The following is a 16309-nucleotide window of genomic DNA, read 5'->3' on the forward strand; positions in this document are numbered from 1 at the left end:
GTGGTTGCATTCTGGTTGCTTTTTATAAGCCCGGTTGCCTGGACTCATTACTCATTTTAGTGCTGTAAATCCTCAATTCCTTATCTGGGGTTTTGTGTTACTGAGATTGGATAAGGGAACTGATACAGATGCTGATTCTTCAGGGCTGCTAGGGGAAAACCAAGTGAAGTTCTCCTTTAGGCATGGTAGAAAGCAGAGTGTCCTGGTTTTGTGTTGGGGATTTTGGTGTTTTTTTGGGGTTTGGGTTTGTGGTGGTGCATGGTGGCTTGGTTTTGTTTTGTTTGGGGTTTTTTTTGTGTGTGTGTGGGTGTTTTTATTTTTTGTTTGTTTATTTGGTTTGGTTTTGTTTTGTGCAAGGTCTGGGTTTTTTCCACAGTTTTTATGGAACTTGTCATGTCATAGCAAGTTGTGCCTGGCTTATCCTTGCTGTGTAAATACAAGGAGTGTGGTGTCAGTGACACTTGACTTTGACCTGTTGGACTTTCAGAAATAGTGGGTGTTAGCTGGGTAACACAAGACTGCTGCTTTAAAAATTTTCAAAAATTTTATTTGCTTTTCTATGCTTGATAATGAACGTTGTTAACAAAACTGTGCTTCTGTAGAACTAACATTGCCCTCTTACAGAGGCAGCTGGGTGTCCTGTGGGCAACCTCTGGGCAAGCTGGAGTTTCAGAAAAAACTTCTGTACTATCACTGAGCAATAGAATAGTTAACCAGTGAGGTTGTATGATCTTTCCTTGTAGGATTTTAAAAGCAAATTAAGCAAACTTTTTCTAGTGTAAAAGGATAGGTCAGATTTTATGAACTTTTGATATACCTTTCAGTCTCTCAGTGTGATGGTTTGAACACTTGAAAATATGTATGGGAGAGAAATCCCTATATTTGTGGTGTTTCCTTTCTGTAGTGTTTACCAGCCTAAGGGAAACAACTTACTTTCTTCTTCTGCTTAGGGAAAATCTAATTGATGAAGAGTGATAAAAACTTGAAAATGGAAAAACTAAACACATCTGTCTTGTCTTCCTTTGTTAAATCTGATGGTTCATTCAGGCTAAATGTAGTGTCTGACTTCCCCTTACAGCAGAATAGGACTTTATATACTGCCAGGTTCTTAAGAGAAGTTACCTTTGCAGTCTGTGGGTACTTAAATTTTAATATAACTTATGCCTTCAGAACTTCAAAAGAAAGTCCTGACTGCTGTGGTTTAAAGCTTTGAAGCTTTTCAAGTATTTGAATAAAATTAAAATTCCTTTAGCTGTCAAACTGTTTTACTGAGTTGAGTGGAAGGCTTTTGTATTTGAGTTTCAGGTTTGATTAAAAGACAGGGCTGAATATATATTTGGTTAGGAAATTATAAAGAGTAGCTATCATGATATATCAAGATGATACATCATCTAATGGAGATTCTTGAAATACAGTTATTTTTAAACTATGGTTTGTGCTTATTTGAATTTGGATGAACAAATTCAGGGAAACTTGAAGACTGAACTGCTGAGTCCAACTGGGCAAGAAGGTTCTTGAGAATATTCTTAAAATGATAAAATGTGTAACTAAGTTGTACTAAGTTTGCTGGCAGGCCACATATTTTTGCACCACAATGAGTAATTCTAGTGCAAATTCAACATGAAGTGGAGCAGGATAATATACGGACTAGAAAGCTTTTTAAAAGATGCTTGACAATATGAGCCATTTGTACTGTCAGCAACTCTTGCTGTTATCAGTGAACTCCTGTTTGTGACCATAGGAGTCTTTCAGCACCAGCCAAAGCTTTTTGTAAAGTCTGTTCAAGGAACAGGCAATGCATATTTTTTCTTCAAAATGCTGGTATTTTGCCACTGATGCAGAGCAAGTTTGGTACCCAGGCTGTCTTCTTGTATCCTGGGTTAGCCATGGTAGATGCAGCTGTTTTAAATAGAAGTTGGTTTTAGGTGGAAATGAGAAACAGAGCATGCTAATGTTAGACATACTTTACTAATGCCTTTGGCCTCTAGGAAGCACTGAAATAACTTACACTAAGGGGATTTTTAATAAAGTGTATATAGGTGATAATCCCCTTAGTGTAGCTTGTTGCAAGCTTATAAAAGGCAGTTTGCTTTATGGCTGGTGAAGAGATTGTGACTAAAGGCTCTCATTCTGTAAGCCCATGAGTATTCCCTTCCAAAAAAGGTGTTCCAAAAAAACCCCAAAACATCTTGGTAAAAGTTCAGGTCCAGCCATATTGTTAGGTCTATGCATTTACAGAGCATCTGTCAGCAGTTGTGCTAATTTAGGTGTTAAGGCTTCATCTAAATTCTCCAGGTAGCAGCTAGTCAAAACTTTGAAGAAGGCTTTTCTAATGGGTGCTGTCTGTGTTTCCCCCTTTAAAGATTAACATAGTGGAAGGTAGTTTTGTACAAGTAATTTTCAGAGAAGCAGTTCTTGGTTTTTAAAGGGCAGAGTGTTTTTGCCTGGAGGAGAATTTTGGGCTTGTGTTTGCTGGAGCAGTACCGCACGTCCTGCTCATGCTGAGCCTCTTGGTAGGATTCAAGGCTTTGGCAATGCAGATCGTGTTCTTGACTCAAAGAAGTTTGCACAACTGGCAGATACTTAAAGTGTGAGCCAAACTGTACTAACTTGGCTGGCTGCTCAAAGAGAGACTTCAGCACCTGAGCAAGTCAGCTTTTCCTTCTGAGCAATGACTTTTCTAGCTGCCAAGTCACAGCATCGCAGAATTGGCCCAGCCTTGTGCTTGACTAGACTTGCAGGTCAGCATCCTACAGGCTTCCAATGCGCAGCATGCAGAAAAGATTGCTCTCCTTTGTTGGCTCTTCTTTGCTGTGTGGGGGAAAAGATCTGCTCCTTCCCGTCCTGCCACCTGTAGCAGTGGGTAGGGGGCATTGCTTAGGTGCCTTTCATTATCTCCATGTGGATGAAGCAGAAGTATTTCTTGGGCTTTCAGCTTTCTTGTGACACAATATCTAAATATTTTGTTGTTTTTGTATCAGTAATTATAGGTTATCTCTTATAGTGTTCCTTATTGTTAGGAGTTGAAAAAAAAATTGTAGTAACACCTTGAAAGAAGTAAAGAAAAAGAAGTTATCTTAAATAGATTAGATTTGTGAAGCAGGTGAGTAATGTACAGGTTTACTTCTGGCAACAGTTCAGATCTTGATTAAGCTCTTGGAGAATCCTGCTGCATCTTGGATAGTACACTGTGGTGACTGTGCTCACTATGGTGAGTTACTTTAGATAATTATTGCTTTTAATAAAAGAAAATTTTTGAAGGTATTTGCCAGTATACATCTTCCTAGTGAAATTGTGACACTATTACGACATCTTTTAATCCTGATGTAGGTGTCAAAACCATCCCTATAACTTGTGGCCAGTAGATAGAACCCAGAAAAACCTGAGAAACTATTTTTATCACTAATGTTGGCAGGACACTGCTGCTAAGTAAAGCTTAAAATATAGTATAAGTGTTTTAGTTTATATTTTTTTTCTGAAAGAGATTTAGGCTAAGCAGGGAAAAGTGAACAGCTGACTTTTGTGATGATATGAATTGAAAGCAGTCATATTGTAATTCAAATCCATACTGCATGGGGTAAACTCTGGCAGTGTAGGTTGTAGGCAGCCTCTACAGACCTGGTCCTACTTTGTCTACTCACTGTTGCATGAATGTGTTTTAGCATAATTCAGTTCTTTTGATTGGTCTGTTTCTGATTTAGTGTTTTATTGCTTTCTTACAGGCAGGCAGAAGTCCTGAAGGCTGACATGACAGGTAATTGCCTTTATTATACAGTTGATCTAGCTGCTAATACTTGATTCGTGTTCCTTATGGTTTTTGTTCCTAAGAATTCTGTGTATCTAAAATGCATGTATTCTTAAAGTTGACTTTGGGTGTTTTAAAGCATTTGGAGATTGAGATCAAGCTGCATCTCTTCTCCCAGAGACTTCTGACTACCACAGGAACTGGTGTATTTGGGATTAGCAAGGGTCTGGATGGTTTTGAGAAACCTGGTGATGGAAATGTTGATCTGAACACTGCCACATGTGTTATGAAAGTGCAGCCCATAGATGTTACAAAATGCTACAAGTTATGTTTTAAGCTATGTTTATAGGAAATGATTTATATTAATATATCAGCCACATAGTACAAGCATCTAGCATAAAGCACATCTAGCTCAGCTGTGCTTATTACCACCTTGGTGTAGTTCATGTAGCAGGTTGGTTTAGTCCCTGTAGGACCATGAAGTGCTTGGATCCGTCTAACCCAGCAGGAGTGGCTACACTATTGACAGAAGGGTTTCCCTGGTGTGTGAAGCCCATCCCTTATACTTCCACAGCCCCAGCTCAAGTGATTTTACAAGGCATAGGAAATTCAACTTTGTTACTTGAGATAGCAAGGAGCAGTGTTTGCATTCACCCTCAGTGATAGAAAGCAGATGGCTACCAAAGAGAAAATGGCGAGCATGTAGCAGGACTTGCCCACAATGTTATAAATACCAACAGCACTGGCTCCTATTTAGCATCGCTTGATGGATTTCTTTTCAGAGGTTTTGTGGGTTTTTTCAGGCTATCCTGGAAATTTTTCTAAAGAAGTTCTGCAGTTCAGTGACTTACAGAGAATCACCTCCTTCTATCTCTTTTGGTTTGGATTTTTTGGGTTTGTTTTTTTTTTTTTTGTGGGGCTTTTCTGGTTTTTGGTTTTTTTACTTCCAACTTGCCAGCTGCTGCCTTTGGTTATGCCTTGTTCTGGTGTTGTAGGAGACTGGTCAGTCAATCCCCAACCCATATGTAGTTCTTGTATTTTACTATTCTGATGAATCTGTGATAGGAGTGGTTATTTGGCACTGGATATCTTACACTGTGCTGTGTTCTTTCGTTTGGTAGGTGAGTGAAAAAATCAGAGTAACTCTGTACACTTGAGTATTACAAAAACTGTTGTGCCTTTGTTTTTCTTTTTGTTGCGCAGATTCAAAGCTGGGTCCAGCAGAAGTCTGGACATCCAGACAAGCTCTACAGGACTTATATCAGAAAATGCTAGTGACCGATTTGGAATACGCTTTAGATAAAAAAGTGGAGCAGGACCTGTAAGTACCTCAATAAATTTTTATGTAATTATATGTAGTATCCGTAATCTGGGCTGATGAGCAGGAGACCCTTAGACTTCCAGAAAGTATTTGTATTCTATGGAATGGCTGTCTTATTTACTTTAAAATGAGAGATGTGCTGTGGGCAAAACACAAGAATCCACTGAAGATTTGATGAAGAACATTCAGTAAGTTATATTTTACTTCTGGCAATTTAGTAGCGGCCATCTCATGCAGGAGTGGGTTTTGGTGAGCCAGATGGAAGGGAGAACACTAACATCCATCTTCTGTGCTGTCAGGGAAGGGCTGAAGTTTCTGGAGTTTCCAGAAAGGAGGAAAATTGCATAATGTAATCACCTGGAGCTTTGAGTAAGGTCCAACAGGAGCTAAAGACCATTGTTTTAAGCCCTCTGAGGTAGGGCTGAGCAGAAGGACAGGTATCAGGAGAGAACTTTAAGGGATGCTGGTGGCACATTAAGAGTCAGGAGAAGATCCTGCTGGGTGTTCTCCATGCCCTCAGTCCATTCACTGTGATTTAAGATGCAGACATGGGTTGTAACAGAGGAACATGTGATTCTTACAGCATTGAGAAGCAAGATGAGTAGGCTGGCTGAGTTGTCCTGCCCATGTCTTCAGGTACTAAGTGATTTTTAACCCTGGTTTCTACACCCCAGATACTTTATACACCAAGCATCCCTGTTTTAGGGAGTGCTATGCTGTGTAAAATGGAACAATTGCAAGCAAATCTAAATGGTGTTACGGAGTTAGCTATATTGTATGAGGATCTGTTTCCCTAGTTAACAGAGGCAAGGAAATGTAGTTCTTCTGTACTTAACATTTGGAATCTGAATGTTGCCTGGATTTGAATATTCTTCATTTCCATGTCTGATGCTATGTAATTAAACAGTTCTTGCTTGTTGCTTATGCCATCTGTATAAGACACTTCCAAAGCAAAGTAAAATGCTTCTCTTGTTTTCAGTTGGAATCATGCCTTTAAAAATCAGATCACAACGCTACAGGGTCAGGCGAAAAATAGAGCAAATCCAAATCGGAGTGAAGTTCAGGCAAACCTTTCTCTGTTCTTAGAGGCAGCTAGTGGCTTCTACACACAGGTGAGTTGCAAAAAGTTTGTTGGCTATAATATATTTGCACAGCCTGGAAGCAAATGAGCTTCAGCCTTGTGCTACTTGTGCGGGGGTCCTTTACAAAGCTTCGCTGTCAGACCTCTTGTGCCACTCCAGTAACTGCTTATTAGAGATGAGCTCCAATACCATACTAGCATGTCATCTCTTTAAGGAAGGGCAGGAGGGTTGGGTTTAGGTAGGTAAAATCTCTTATTTTCTCTTAGTGTAAGAAATTCTTGCTATACTGGATCAGGAAGTATACCTTAGTAACACTGGTGCTCTCAGTAAAACATGTCTACAGAGCTGGTGATGTGCTTTCTTTCCTTCAGCCGCAGCCTCAACTTTGTCTGATACTTCTGTGAATCTGGTATTTGTCTCAGTGCTCCATGTAAATATAGCAACGACTTCAGTTCTCTTCTAGTAGAAACTGCTGTAAAGCCTAAGACTAACTGCTTTGGTTAGAATCAAAGGTCCATTTAGCAGCAGATTTTGTCTCTTGCAGTAGTCTGCTGTAGTTGCTCAGAATGAACATTAAGCAGCAGGAAAATGTAGAACGAAATCTCCTTTTTCTAGCTTCTTGTTTTCTGGCTGTACATTTGTTGCCTTCTTGAGCTAGCTTGTTTCTGAATTGTTTAGCTATTAGGAGGTCTAGCCTTCATTGACACTCCAGTCCCTGTTGAAGAAATTTACTCTGGTTTCTGCAGTGATCTGTGGTGAAGAATTGTGTATTTTAATTGTAAATTCTAAGAATTATGATGACACAAAAAACCGCAAGCCCAATAAACTTGCTAATTGATGATTTTATATTACTCTTGGGGTTTTTTCTTTGCTCTAGAAATTCCCATTTACCTTCTCATTCTTACATATGTATTTCTGGGCCATTGTCATAATTCTTTTTCATTTTGAAAAATGTTATACTTTACCTATAGAGCAAAGAATAAGCAAAGGTAATCAGTTTTATTCTTGATTTCAGTTCTTTAAGAACAAAAATATGTGCAGAATTTGAAAAATGTAGATGAACTGAGGATGTGTGATGGCTTAATGTTTTGTGCTTTGTTATTTGTCTCTCTCTTGCAACTCCTAAACACCAATGGTGAGCATTGAGTTAATATTTTCCAAGGACTGTTTTCTGAATAATACCTAACTTAATGCCCACCACAGTTGTACATTTAAGTAGGGTGGTTGTCCCAGGAGTATTACTTAGTATCTACACCATACAGTATCTTTCTGGCTTTTTGATTGAGACTCCCAGGCTTACATGCACATCTTCAGTCTTAATTCTGTGATGTCTTAATTACATAGAGTTGCAAACTTCAGTTATAGGAACTTTTCTTCTCCTTAAGCAAAACTGTATCATCAACTGCTCTTGAGTTAAATGTCTTCAGTGAGGTTTTCAGTTAATTGTGAAAGAGGTGTGATTCCTATTCATGTATTTATTCCTTACTGCCCTGTTTTTGCTCATACTTTTTCCAGTATAGATTTCAGCATGTAGCTTATAGAGATTTAAGAGTTAGTGTGTGATTATAGCCTTAATAAAGACAGCTTGCCTTTCTTTCCTTTTTTCCTTGTTTGGTGTATTGCTTCAGCAACATCTACTGCTGAATCCCGTATCTCAAGTAGTGGTCTGACTAGACTTTGTCATGGCTAGTTTGCCCTGTCTTCAGGTTACAACATGCACAGTAGGCCATTCTTGCTGTATCAATTCCTAGTTTGATTCTGAACATCTGCAAGGCAACCCCATCTTCCCCCCCCCCCCCCCGCACTGTTTTTTGGAAAGCTTATTTGTAGCAGTCAGTTTGACAGGTTGTGTTACCGTTGCCAAGAGTTTTCTACTGTCTCCACTGTTTGTCTTGCAAAAACCTTGTTTTTCCCTTCATTGTATCAGGAAATTTTGTTTGTGTATGACGCCACAGACTGGATCATCTTTCTTTCTTTGCTGTGATGTTAATCGTCCCATTTTTAGTCTAAAGATGTAGCTCAGGCAAGATACCTGCTCTCCAACTGCGAAGCATGTGTAAATGATGCCTTTGAAAGAGAGCATGAATTCTCCTAATTCACCGTGTTGGAAGATGTCAAGTTTCTCTCTCTTCTCCACCTTTCATCTGTGAAATCTTTCTTTGAGATAAAAGAGTAAAAGGGGAGGGAGGTGTAACACAAATCTTTTTCTGCAGCAAGCAAAAGAACTGTGTTGCATGTGTAGTGACTGATGGAGTGGAGTGTACATCTCTGTCAGCCCTGGGCTTTCTATATGGGTTTAGCTGGAAGTGGAACTCTGCTGCAGGTCTATTTTATTTGGAGAATGAGTATATTCCCAGCTGAGAGAAAGTCTGTCAGTTTTCACTTACATTTTTAACGCTGCAACACAGTGGAGCAATACTTTTAATCACCACGTGGTTACTGTTACTTTCCAGAGTATTTGCCGGAGTCCATTAAGAAAAACTTAAAAAACATTAATTAGAATGCAAAGTTCAGGTTTTCTTTTAATCAGCTTTTCAGATATTTGACCAAGTAGCTGATGCCTTGTTCTTTGAAAGAGTTTCACTGTTAGCTTAGCACAAATATTTATTCACAACCCTGCTGCTGAACTGTTAGCCACTATTGCTTTGCCTACAAACTTGGTTTTGTTCTGGCTTCTCTCTAAAGTTTGTCAGGACAGTCCTGTTGCTTATGTTGGAACAAGCTTCTTTGGAGGTTGAGTGGTATTCCTTTCTATTATTTTCAGAGAATGGTGTTGCTTCATCAAGGTATAAAAAGACTGTTCCTCTTGAATGTCCTGTTTAAAAAATCCCAACAAACCAAAGAAATCCCAACAAGATTTGTACTGATGCATGCTTGGTAATTTAAGCGTCATGGGAATTGCATTGCTTACTCCTTTGGAATACACAGCTATTTCTTACAGAAAGGAAGTAAACTACTTTGTGTTTCTGGGCAGAATAATGCAGCATGAGGTTCAATGACTTCAATATGGAGAATGTAAATTAAAGTCTCACTTTAAGTAACTCAGGCTTGTTCACTTCAAATATACTTAGCTAATCCGTGCCTCCAAGAAATGCTCTGTTAGTTTAATCAATTGTTTCAGTGCATTGCTGATTAATGTCTCTACCTGCTACTAAATTGGACCTGTTTTTCTAGTTATTACAGGAATTGTGCACAGTTTTTAATGTAGACTTGCCATGTCGTGTAAAGTCTTCCCAGCTGGGAATCATTAGCAATAAACAGACGCACACCAGCGCCATAGTCAAGCCGCAATCTAGCTCCTGCTCTTACATCTGCCAGCACTGCCTTGTTCACCTTGGAGATATTGGTGAGTTTTTGAAGGAAAAAGAGGCGGGACATTGCAAACAGCCCTCACTTAGAGGGGTCTGTACGTACCATGGGCAGCTGCTGGAGGACCAAGTGTGTTCCAGATGAGTAGCTTATAGGTAATTGTATGTTTGATGGTTGCTGCAGGAGGAAAGGTCTGGAGAGTAATGCTGGTAGATTTCTCTAATGTGTGTTACACGTTAACACATGGTGACAGTCAATAACTAGCTTTCTAGTGATTTGCTAGAATCTGTCTTTTAGCATGCTAATCATGTTATAGCTGGTAGGCATAGTGAAATGTTGAAACCTGTAACTGTTACAAAAGCTTGTTGCAGCAGGCTAGCATACTTCTCCATTTCAGAACATTACTCTTGAATCTTTTAGAAAATCAACAGTTAGAAATCCAGCCTTTCATAAACGAGGTTTCTTTTTTATGTAAATTCAACAGGTTTATTTCTTTGTTCATTAGAGTAGATTTATGTGTTGTAGAAAGTTCTCTTTTCTCAGGAATCTGCAATTGCTTTTGGAACAACCTAGAAGTAGATCTAGTTGCTGATTTTGCAAAGAAGTATGTAAAGTATTTGTAGCTCTCTGGATGTGTTGCTGTTGGCACAGCCTCTTTCTGCATAGGAACTGATAAGATGTGACATAGGATCTGAGCTAAAACAACCACTTCACAATTCAGCAAGTTGAATCTTCATGCTATTTGGTGTAATTGTATGTTCTGACATATTTCTAAAATAATAATGAAATCTTCTTTAGGTAAATTGGTTATATTAAAGTAAGTGCAGTAGAGTCGAATTTTATGCCTCAGCTTGGTCTTTCTTTCTTTGCTCAGCTCGCTATAGGAATCAGACCAGCCAGGCAGAGTCTTACTACAGACATGCAGCTCAGCTTGTCCCATCTAATGGTGAGTCTGGGATACCTTTTAGGTTCATAATTCCGAAGGAAGATGGGGTACTGCTTTTCTTGTGTGGTAGTTGGAAACTTGGTGCAACAAAGCCTTACCCATTGATAACTCATCTAGACAATAGTTATTTGCTTGATCTGTGTCACTTTTCTTCTTTTTGTGAAGATGTAGAAACAAAGCAGATAATACACAGCTTCATTCTGAGGCTTCACTACTGCTACATTATGCTCTCTTACATACACTGTAAATTACAGTTAAGGAAAAATTATCTACCACCAGCCTTTGGGGTTTTGTTTTTTTTTTCTTAGATTGTTCACTTGACAATTTGTAAAGGTCAGTAGCTAAAACCAGCTTTTTCAAGTTGCTCATGCAAGTAAATAGCATCTTTAGTTCAGAGATCTAGTTTTTTAGCTATTGGCTTACAGTGATCCAAAATGTAGGCATGGTGAGAGAAGGATAAATCTTTTTTTGAGCCAGGCTGCTGAAACCAATAATTCAGTTTATTAGCCAATTACATTCTAACCGAAAAATACTTTGTATTCTAATTATGGAAATTTTTACTGTATAGGCAAAAAAAGTGAAAAACTCTTGACAGCTCGATTTGCCTAAAACTGGGATAGGTTTTGACAGTACCTTCTTATTTAGATTTAAAGGATGTGTGGTTTAAAAAAAAAAAAAAAACAACCACAAACCCAAAACCAAACACCCCCCCCCCCCAAACAAATAAACAAAAACCTCAAATCAAAACTAAGAAAAAACCCCACAACCCCCCAGCCCAAACAAAAAAATAGCCCACACCAAAAAATCCCCAACAAACCAACCCAGTTCCCCCACCCCAACTCCACTAGTGACCTATTTTCCCCCTGCTCCCCTCCCCACAAAAAAACCCCAAACAAACAGGAAAAAAAACAAACCCTGAAACCAAAAGAACAACCAGCTCTATGTTTGCTTTTCAAGAAACTCCACTTACCCTGAAATCTAGCATGCCTCACTCCATTCATTCCATGACATCTTAAGGGACAATGTCTTTTTTTCCCTTAGGTCAGCCTTATAATCAGTTGGCTATTCTAGCTTCCTCCAAAGGAGACCACTTGACCACAATTTTCTACTACTGCAGAAGCATTGCTGTGAAGTTTCCTTTCCCAGCTGCCTCCACTAACCTACAAAAAGCACTTTCTAAAGCACTGGAGAGGTAAGACTAATGTATTGTGGTCAGATAAGACCATTCTCCCTTGCCAGAATTTATTCATATTCGGTAGTAGAAACAGAAGTCCTTCGACCCGCCCCCTATCCAGTGAGAACATCCTTACATGTATGGAACAAAGAATGGTTTGTATCTGGGATGCTCCTGAGTGTGAATAGTGAATGCAGGAAGTGAAGCTTATTGTGCCAACATGAAAAAGCACCTTTGCATGGACATTCCTTCTTTCTTGAATGTCACAGAAAAAGTATGTAATGCTATATAGAGCTGTGTCTAATTCCAAAACTGAAGTTGGGTATTTCTGTTCTGAATGTAGTCGTGATGAGATGAAGACTCGATGGAGTGTGTCTGACTTCATCAAGGCATTTATTAAATTCCATGGCCATGTGTACCTAAGTAAAAGCTTGGAGAAGCTGAGCCCTCTTCGAGAAAAGCTGGAAGAACAATTCAAGGTTAGTTCTAACAACATATTAATTAGCATATTGAGGAGAGTATTTTTAGCAGCTGAGTTCTGAAATTATACCCCAGTAGTAACTTACTCACCTGCTAAAATAAAGAAGCCCAAGTATCCAGTTGTGGAAGGATTGCATCGCAGCTAACACGGGATTCTGAAGTCACCTGATGCCGACTTCTACAAAGAGTAGGGTTTTTTCCCATTTGACATGGGGCGTGTTGTTAGTAGAGGTACAGGAAAAATTGATGACCCTTGTTGATTCTCTGCTCTTTAACCTGGATGATTCTTGGATACTTGTGAAAAGAACTTGATTCATCTGGAAAGTTCTAGCTCAGTAGCCTGAGGAATTTTGATAACTTTGTTTTTGGATGGTTTTCATTCACTCCCACTAGTTAAGGCTGCTTTTAATCTTCCTCAGACAGCTTGGCTCTTCTGTCAGTGGTTTGCCTTTAAAAAGTGTTCCAGTACAAGCTTAATTTGTGTGTAGACAAGAACTGTTCAGAACATGTTTCCTCTGGAAAATCCAGGAGTACCTATTAATTATATAACCAGCTCATTAAGCTGGACAACATAGCAAAGATTGAAACAAAGAGAATTTTATAAGATATTTATACAAGGTAGTACAATTTCAAAGAGGATGTTATATTAACTGTTAGGTACCTTTTGGAAACTGATCTTCTTCAGCATCTTCATTTGTGGAAATGAGCAGGTAGTATGGATATTTTCAATAGAGCAATTGGTGCTTTTCCAAATTGAAAAAGGGGAAGGTGGTCTTAGTAATATAAAGAATTGCAAATGTTTTTTACAGTGTCTTTTTGCATTTTGCATTGAATTGGGCTGCTGTAGCTAGGTCCAAACTGTCTTTAAATAATAAAATAAAACCAAGCCCCTAAACCCACAAAACTTAATGTGAATTGTATTCTTTTTGACTGCAAGCTGCTTGAACACTTGGATTTAAAATTGTTTCAAAATTAAATAATTGTATATCTGTGTGTGTGATGTTGGCTGTTGAACTTGTACTGCTTTTTCCACAGTGCTTCTAATCAATAATAAGCATTGCTCAGGCATGTGGAACAGTGGAGCATTTTTCTGAACTGATCCAGGGTGTTAAAATAGAGTTAATTGAGCCCTGCTTTGTTGCTTGCATTACTTTTTTGTTTGTTATGCAACATAAGGCTTAATTTACTAGAGGGCAACTCTTCTGACTTAAATGGATTGAATGTGAATGTGAAATTGGCTGTATGGTAGATAATCACTTTGTGGCTGATTTTAACTCTGAATGAGGAGGGCAGTCATGGAGTTAGGAGTGTTCATGATTCTGCTGCTGAGAGCCCTGCCAGTTTGAGTTGTTGGCTATAGAGTGCTTTATGCCCTTACCTGAAAATCAAGCTTGAACACGGAGTTCAAACCTTTTCCTAATGCTTATGCTGGTTAATCCACTTTCTCCTCTAACAGTGTCCGAAGACAAGTTGTTTGTAGTTTAGGATATGTCCTTTTTTTCACAATGCTCAAAAAACCCATCAAAGTTTCTTGTGCTCTGAGAAAGGTGGGTTTTTTTACAGCATAGTTACTGAAATGCATTTGTAACTAGCTTGTGCTATTTTAATCCACCATGGCATTCCATGACCCATGAAGTCAGATGTGGAATTAGTCTTTAATACATAACCACACAGTAGTTAAATTTTCCTGGGGCATTTTTTTAAAATGTCACCTTCTCCTTGCTGCTTCTTCAGCAGATACAGTGGATATACGTGCCTGTGCAGATCTTGCAGTTGCATTGCAGTGCTGTGATTGTACATGGAAGTTGCACTTGCTCTGAAAGAGAGCAATATCCAAGGGTTGTTGATTTGTTGTGCATATTAGTTGGTGTATGAGCCCTTGGGCTTAACAGTGGACATCTGTCCAGGTCCTCCTGGGAAGCCCAGTGCTGTGCTAATAGGGATGACTGAAAATAAGATCTAGAATAAATGTCGCCTTAAGGGCAGAAGTGTTAGTCAAGCAGTGAAGTAGCAACTACTAATCTTTTCAAGTGTGTGCTTTACATATATAAATACATATATTGTTCCTGTGTCTGTTACAGAGATTGTTATTCCAAAAGGCCTTCAATTCCCAGCAGTTAGTACATATTACTGTTATCAATCTATTTCAACTACATCACCTGCGAGACTTCAGCAATGAAACGGAGCAGCACAGCTACAGCCAGGATGAGCAGCTCTGCTGGACACAGTTACTGGCTCTCTTCAGTACGTTTGAAAACTAATAGAATTTTGTGTGCGTTGTTTTTTGGTGGTTGGTTTGTTTGTTTGTTTGTTTTGGTGTTGGTTGTTTTTTTTTTTTTAATGGAATCAATTAGTAATTTGCTGTCAGCATCTAGCTTAGTGGTTGTGTGAGGTAAGTGATGAGAATAGACCTTATGAAAGAAAGTGAAGAGAGAAGATGGTTGCAAAGGGATCGTTTATGTCTAGCCATGCTGGCTAACATGGGATTTATGTGCCTGGGGCTTACTTTGTTTGAAGTGTCACAGAACTCAGCATCTTTTTCCTGGTTCTGAAAGAACATTTTGACTTGGGTGCAGAGTTTGATCCAGCTTGGCAGTGGGCAGTACACCACTTGAAGAGCTGCTCCTCTGTTGGCCAGTGCAGTTTGAGTTGCTTTGAATGGAGCCAATTCTGGTTCAGCAGAACTGAAGTTGAAGCTGACTGAATTAGGACTTCAAGTGCTTCTGTGCTCTGGATAACATTAACTAGATAAGTGGGAAAGCAGAGCATTTTAGACTCTAGCCACAGAATGCAGATTCCCTTAACCTAATCCAGCCCATGATCAGCTTGGCCTTGTTTGTAAACACCTACGTTTCTGAATAGTTGAACTCCAGATTCCGTTCTGGGGTTGAGTCTGAAAACACCACGGTCACCATGGTGTGGTTACTGCTTCTCAGCTCATAGTCTCTAATGGGCCTGAGCTTTGTGCTGGCTTGCAGAGCTAACTCAGTGGATTTGTGTGCCTGCTAACTGGAGAAGTGGATAAAATGCAGGTAGATAGTTTAGTTGGTAATTTCTAATAAATAAAGAACAAATATTTTTGTAATGGGCTTGTCTCACTGGATTTTGTTAACCAAAATAATTTGTCCTGACACTTGAAAAGAAGAGGGAGAAAAAATGCTAAGATTCTGCTTCATGGTAGAAAGCTCTTTATTGATAAAAATACTCTCTGATCTCTGGTGGATTCTTAAAGTAATTTGGCTGCTTTATTCTAAGGAACTAGCTCCTAAAGATAGGATTTTATGGGTGGAATGTGTTTGGGTTACTTGGTCAACTTTAAAGTGTCATTCCTGCATTGTTTGTATTTGTTTTTGTCCACCCTGTCCCCTGCATCCCCTGTTTCTAGTGTCCTTTCTTGGAGTTCTGTGCAAGTGTCCTTTACAAAATGACTACCAGGAGGACTCTGGGGCTGCATATCCTCTTCCAGCTGTGAAGGTTTCAATGGACTGGCTGAAACTTAGACCCAGTGTTTTCCAGGAGGCAGTGGTTGATGAAAGACGGTAGTGAGTGTTAATCTTTCTTTTGATACATTTGATTGCATAAATTAATAATAACTGGTGATAAACAAATTAGTAATGGGAAAAATGATCATATAACTTTTTACAGACATCAATGATAGAAAGCGGATGTGCTAAAAATTAATAAGACATGAGATTTGTGGAGTACATGAGCAAATCGTGGTTTAATTAGCTTTAGGTTTGCATGTAACTGTTAAAATCAGAGGGATCTACTTTATAACATCTGACTTGAGCATAACTACTGAGTGTAGCTTTCGTCTAATCTGTTGTAATGATTTCTCTGATTTATTGAGGTAGGTGGCAGGAGAATACTTCCATTAATTTCATACATTAAGCCATCTCTTGGGCAGTACTGGAATCTGGTTTTGCTGGCTCCTCATCCATGAATTAATTTAGTAAAGGGCATCTTTAAATGTCAGCATAGACATTACTGTTCTGGACTGTTACTCTGATTTTTCACTTCTGCTTCTAATCTTACAAATTTAGGCTTAAATATTTCAGAACTTGTGAGCTTTTTTTATAGCCTGTTAACTTTACTGAATTGCTATAATACATGAAAAGTATTTCCAATCTGAAAGGTGTTTCTCGAGATTGGAGTGACTGTTACTGACACAGTTGGATGAGTATTTTTCCTGTGATGGCCACTATAAGGAAAAGAGTGCAAAACTAGCTGGCTTAGGTGATGTTGTGCGATG

General features: G+C 38.9%; 1 protein-coding gene across 3 annotated transcripts in view; it reads left to right on the top strand.

Moving 5' to 3' along the window:
• SMG7 (SMG7 nonsense mediated mRNA decay factor) overlaps window positions 1–16309 on the top strand; it is a 51888-nt gene that overhangs the window by 16274 nt on the left and 19305 nt on the right. For 2 of the 3 annotated variants that reach the window (XM_065674185.1, XM_065674183.1), the window contains exons 2-10: window positions 3723–3754; window positions 4949–5066; window positions 6046–6178; window positions 9323–9494; window positions 10332–10403; window positions 11445–11595; window positions 11921–12056; window positions 14139–14301; window positions 15443–15599. In XM_065674185.1, coding sequence (XP_065530257.1) covers window positions 3723–3754; window positions 4949–5066; window positions 6046–6178; window positions 9323–9494; window positions 10332–10403; window positions 11445–11595; window positions 11921–12056; window positions 14139–14301; window positions 15443–15599 — 1134 coding nt within the window. The remainder of the gene's footprint in view (window positions 1–3722; window positions 3755–4948; window positions 5067–6045; window positions 6179–9322; window positions 9495–10331; window positions 10404–11444; window positions 11596–11920; window positions 12057–14138; window positions 14302–15442; window positions 15600–16309) is intronic. The other variant, XM_065674184.1, reaches the window with a different exon arrangement.

The sequence above is a fragment of the Lathamus discolor genome, chromosome 3 (assembly GCF_037157495.1).
Source record: "Lathamus discolor isolate bLatDis1 chromosome 3, bLatDis1.hap1, whole genome shotgun sequence".
Taxonomy (NCBI): Eukaryota; Metazoa; Chordata; class Aves; order Psittaciformes; family Psittacidae; genus Lathamus; species Lathamus discolor.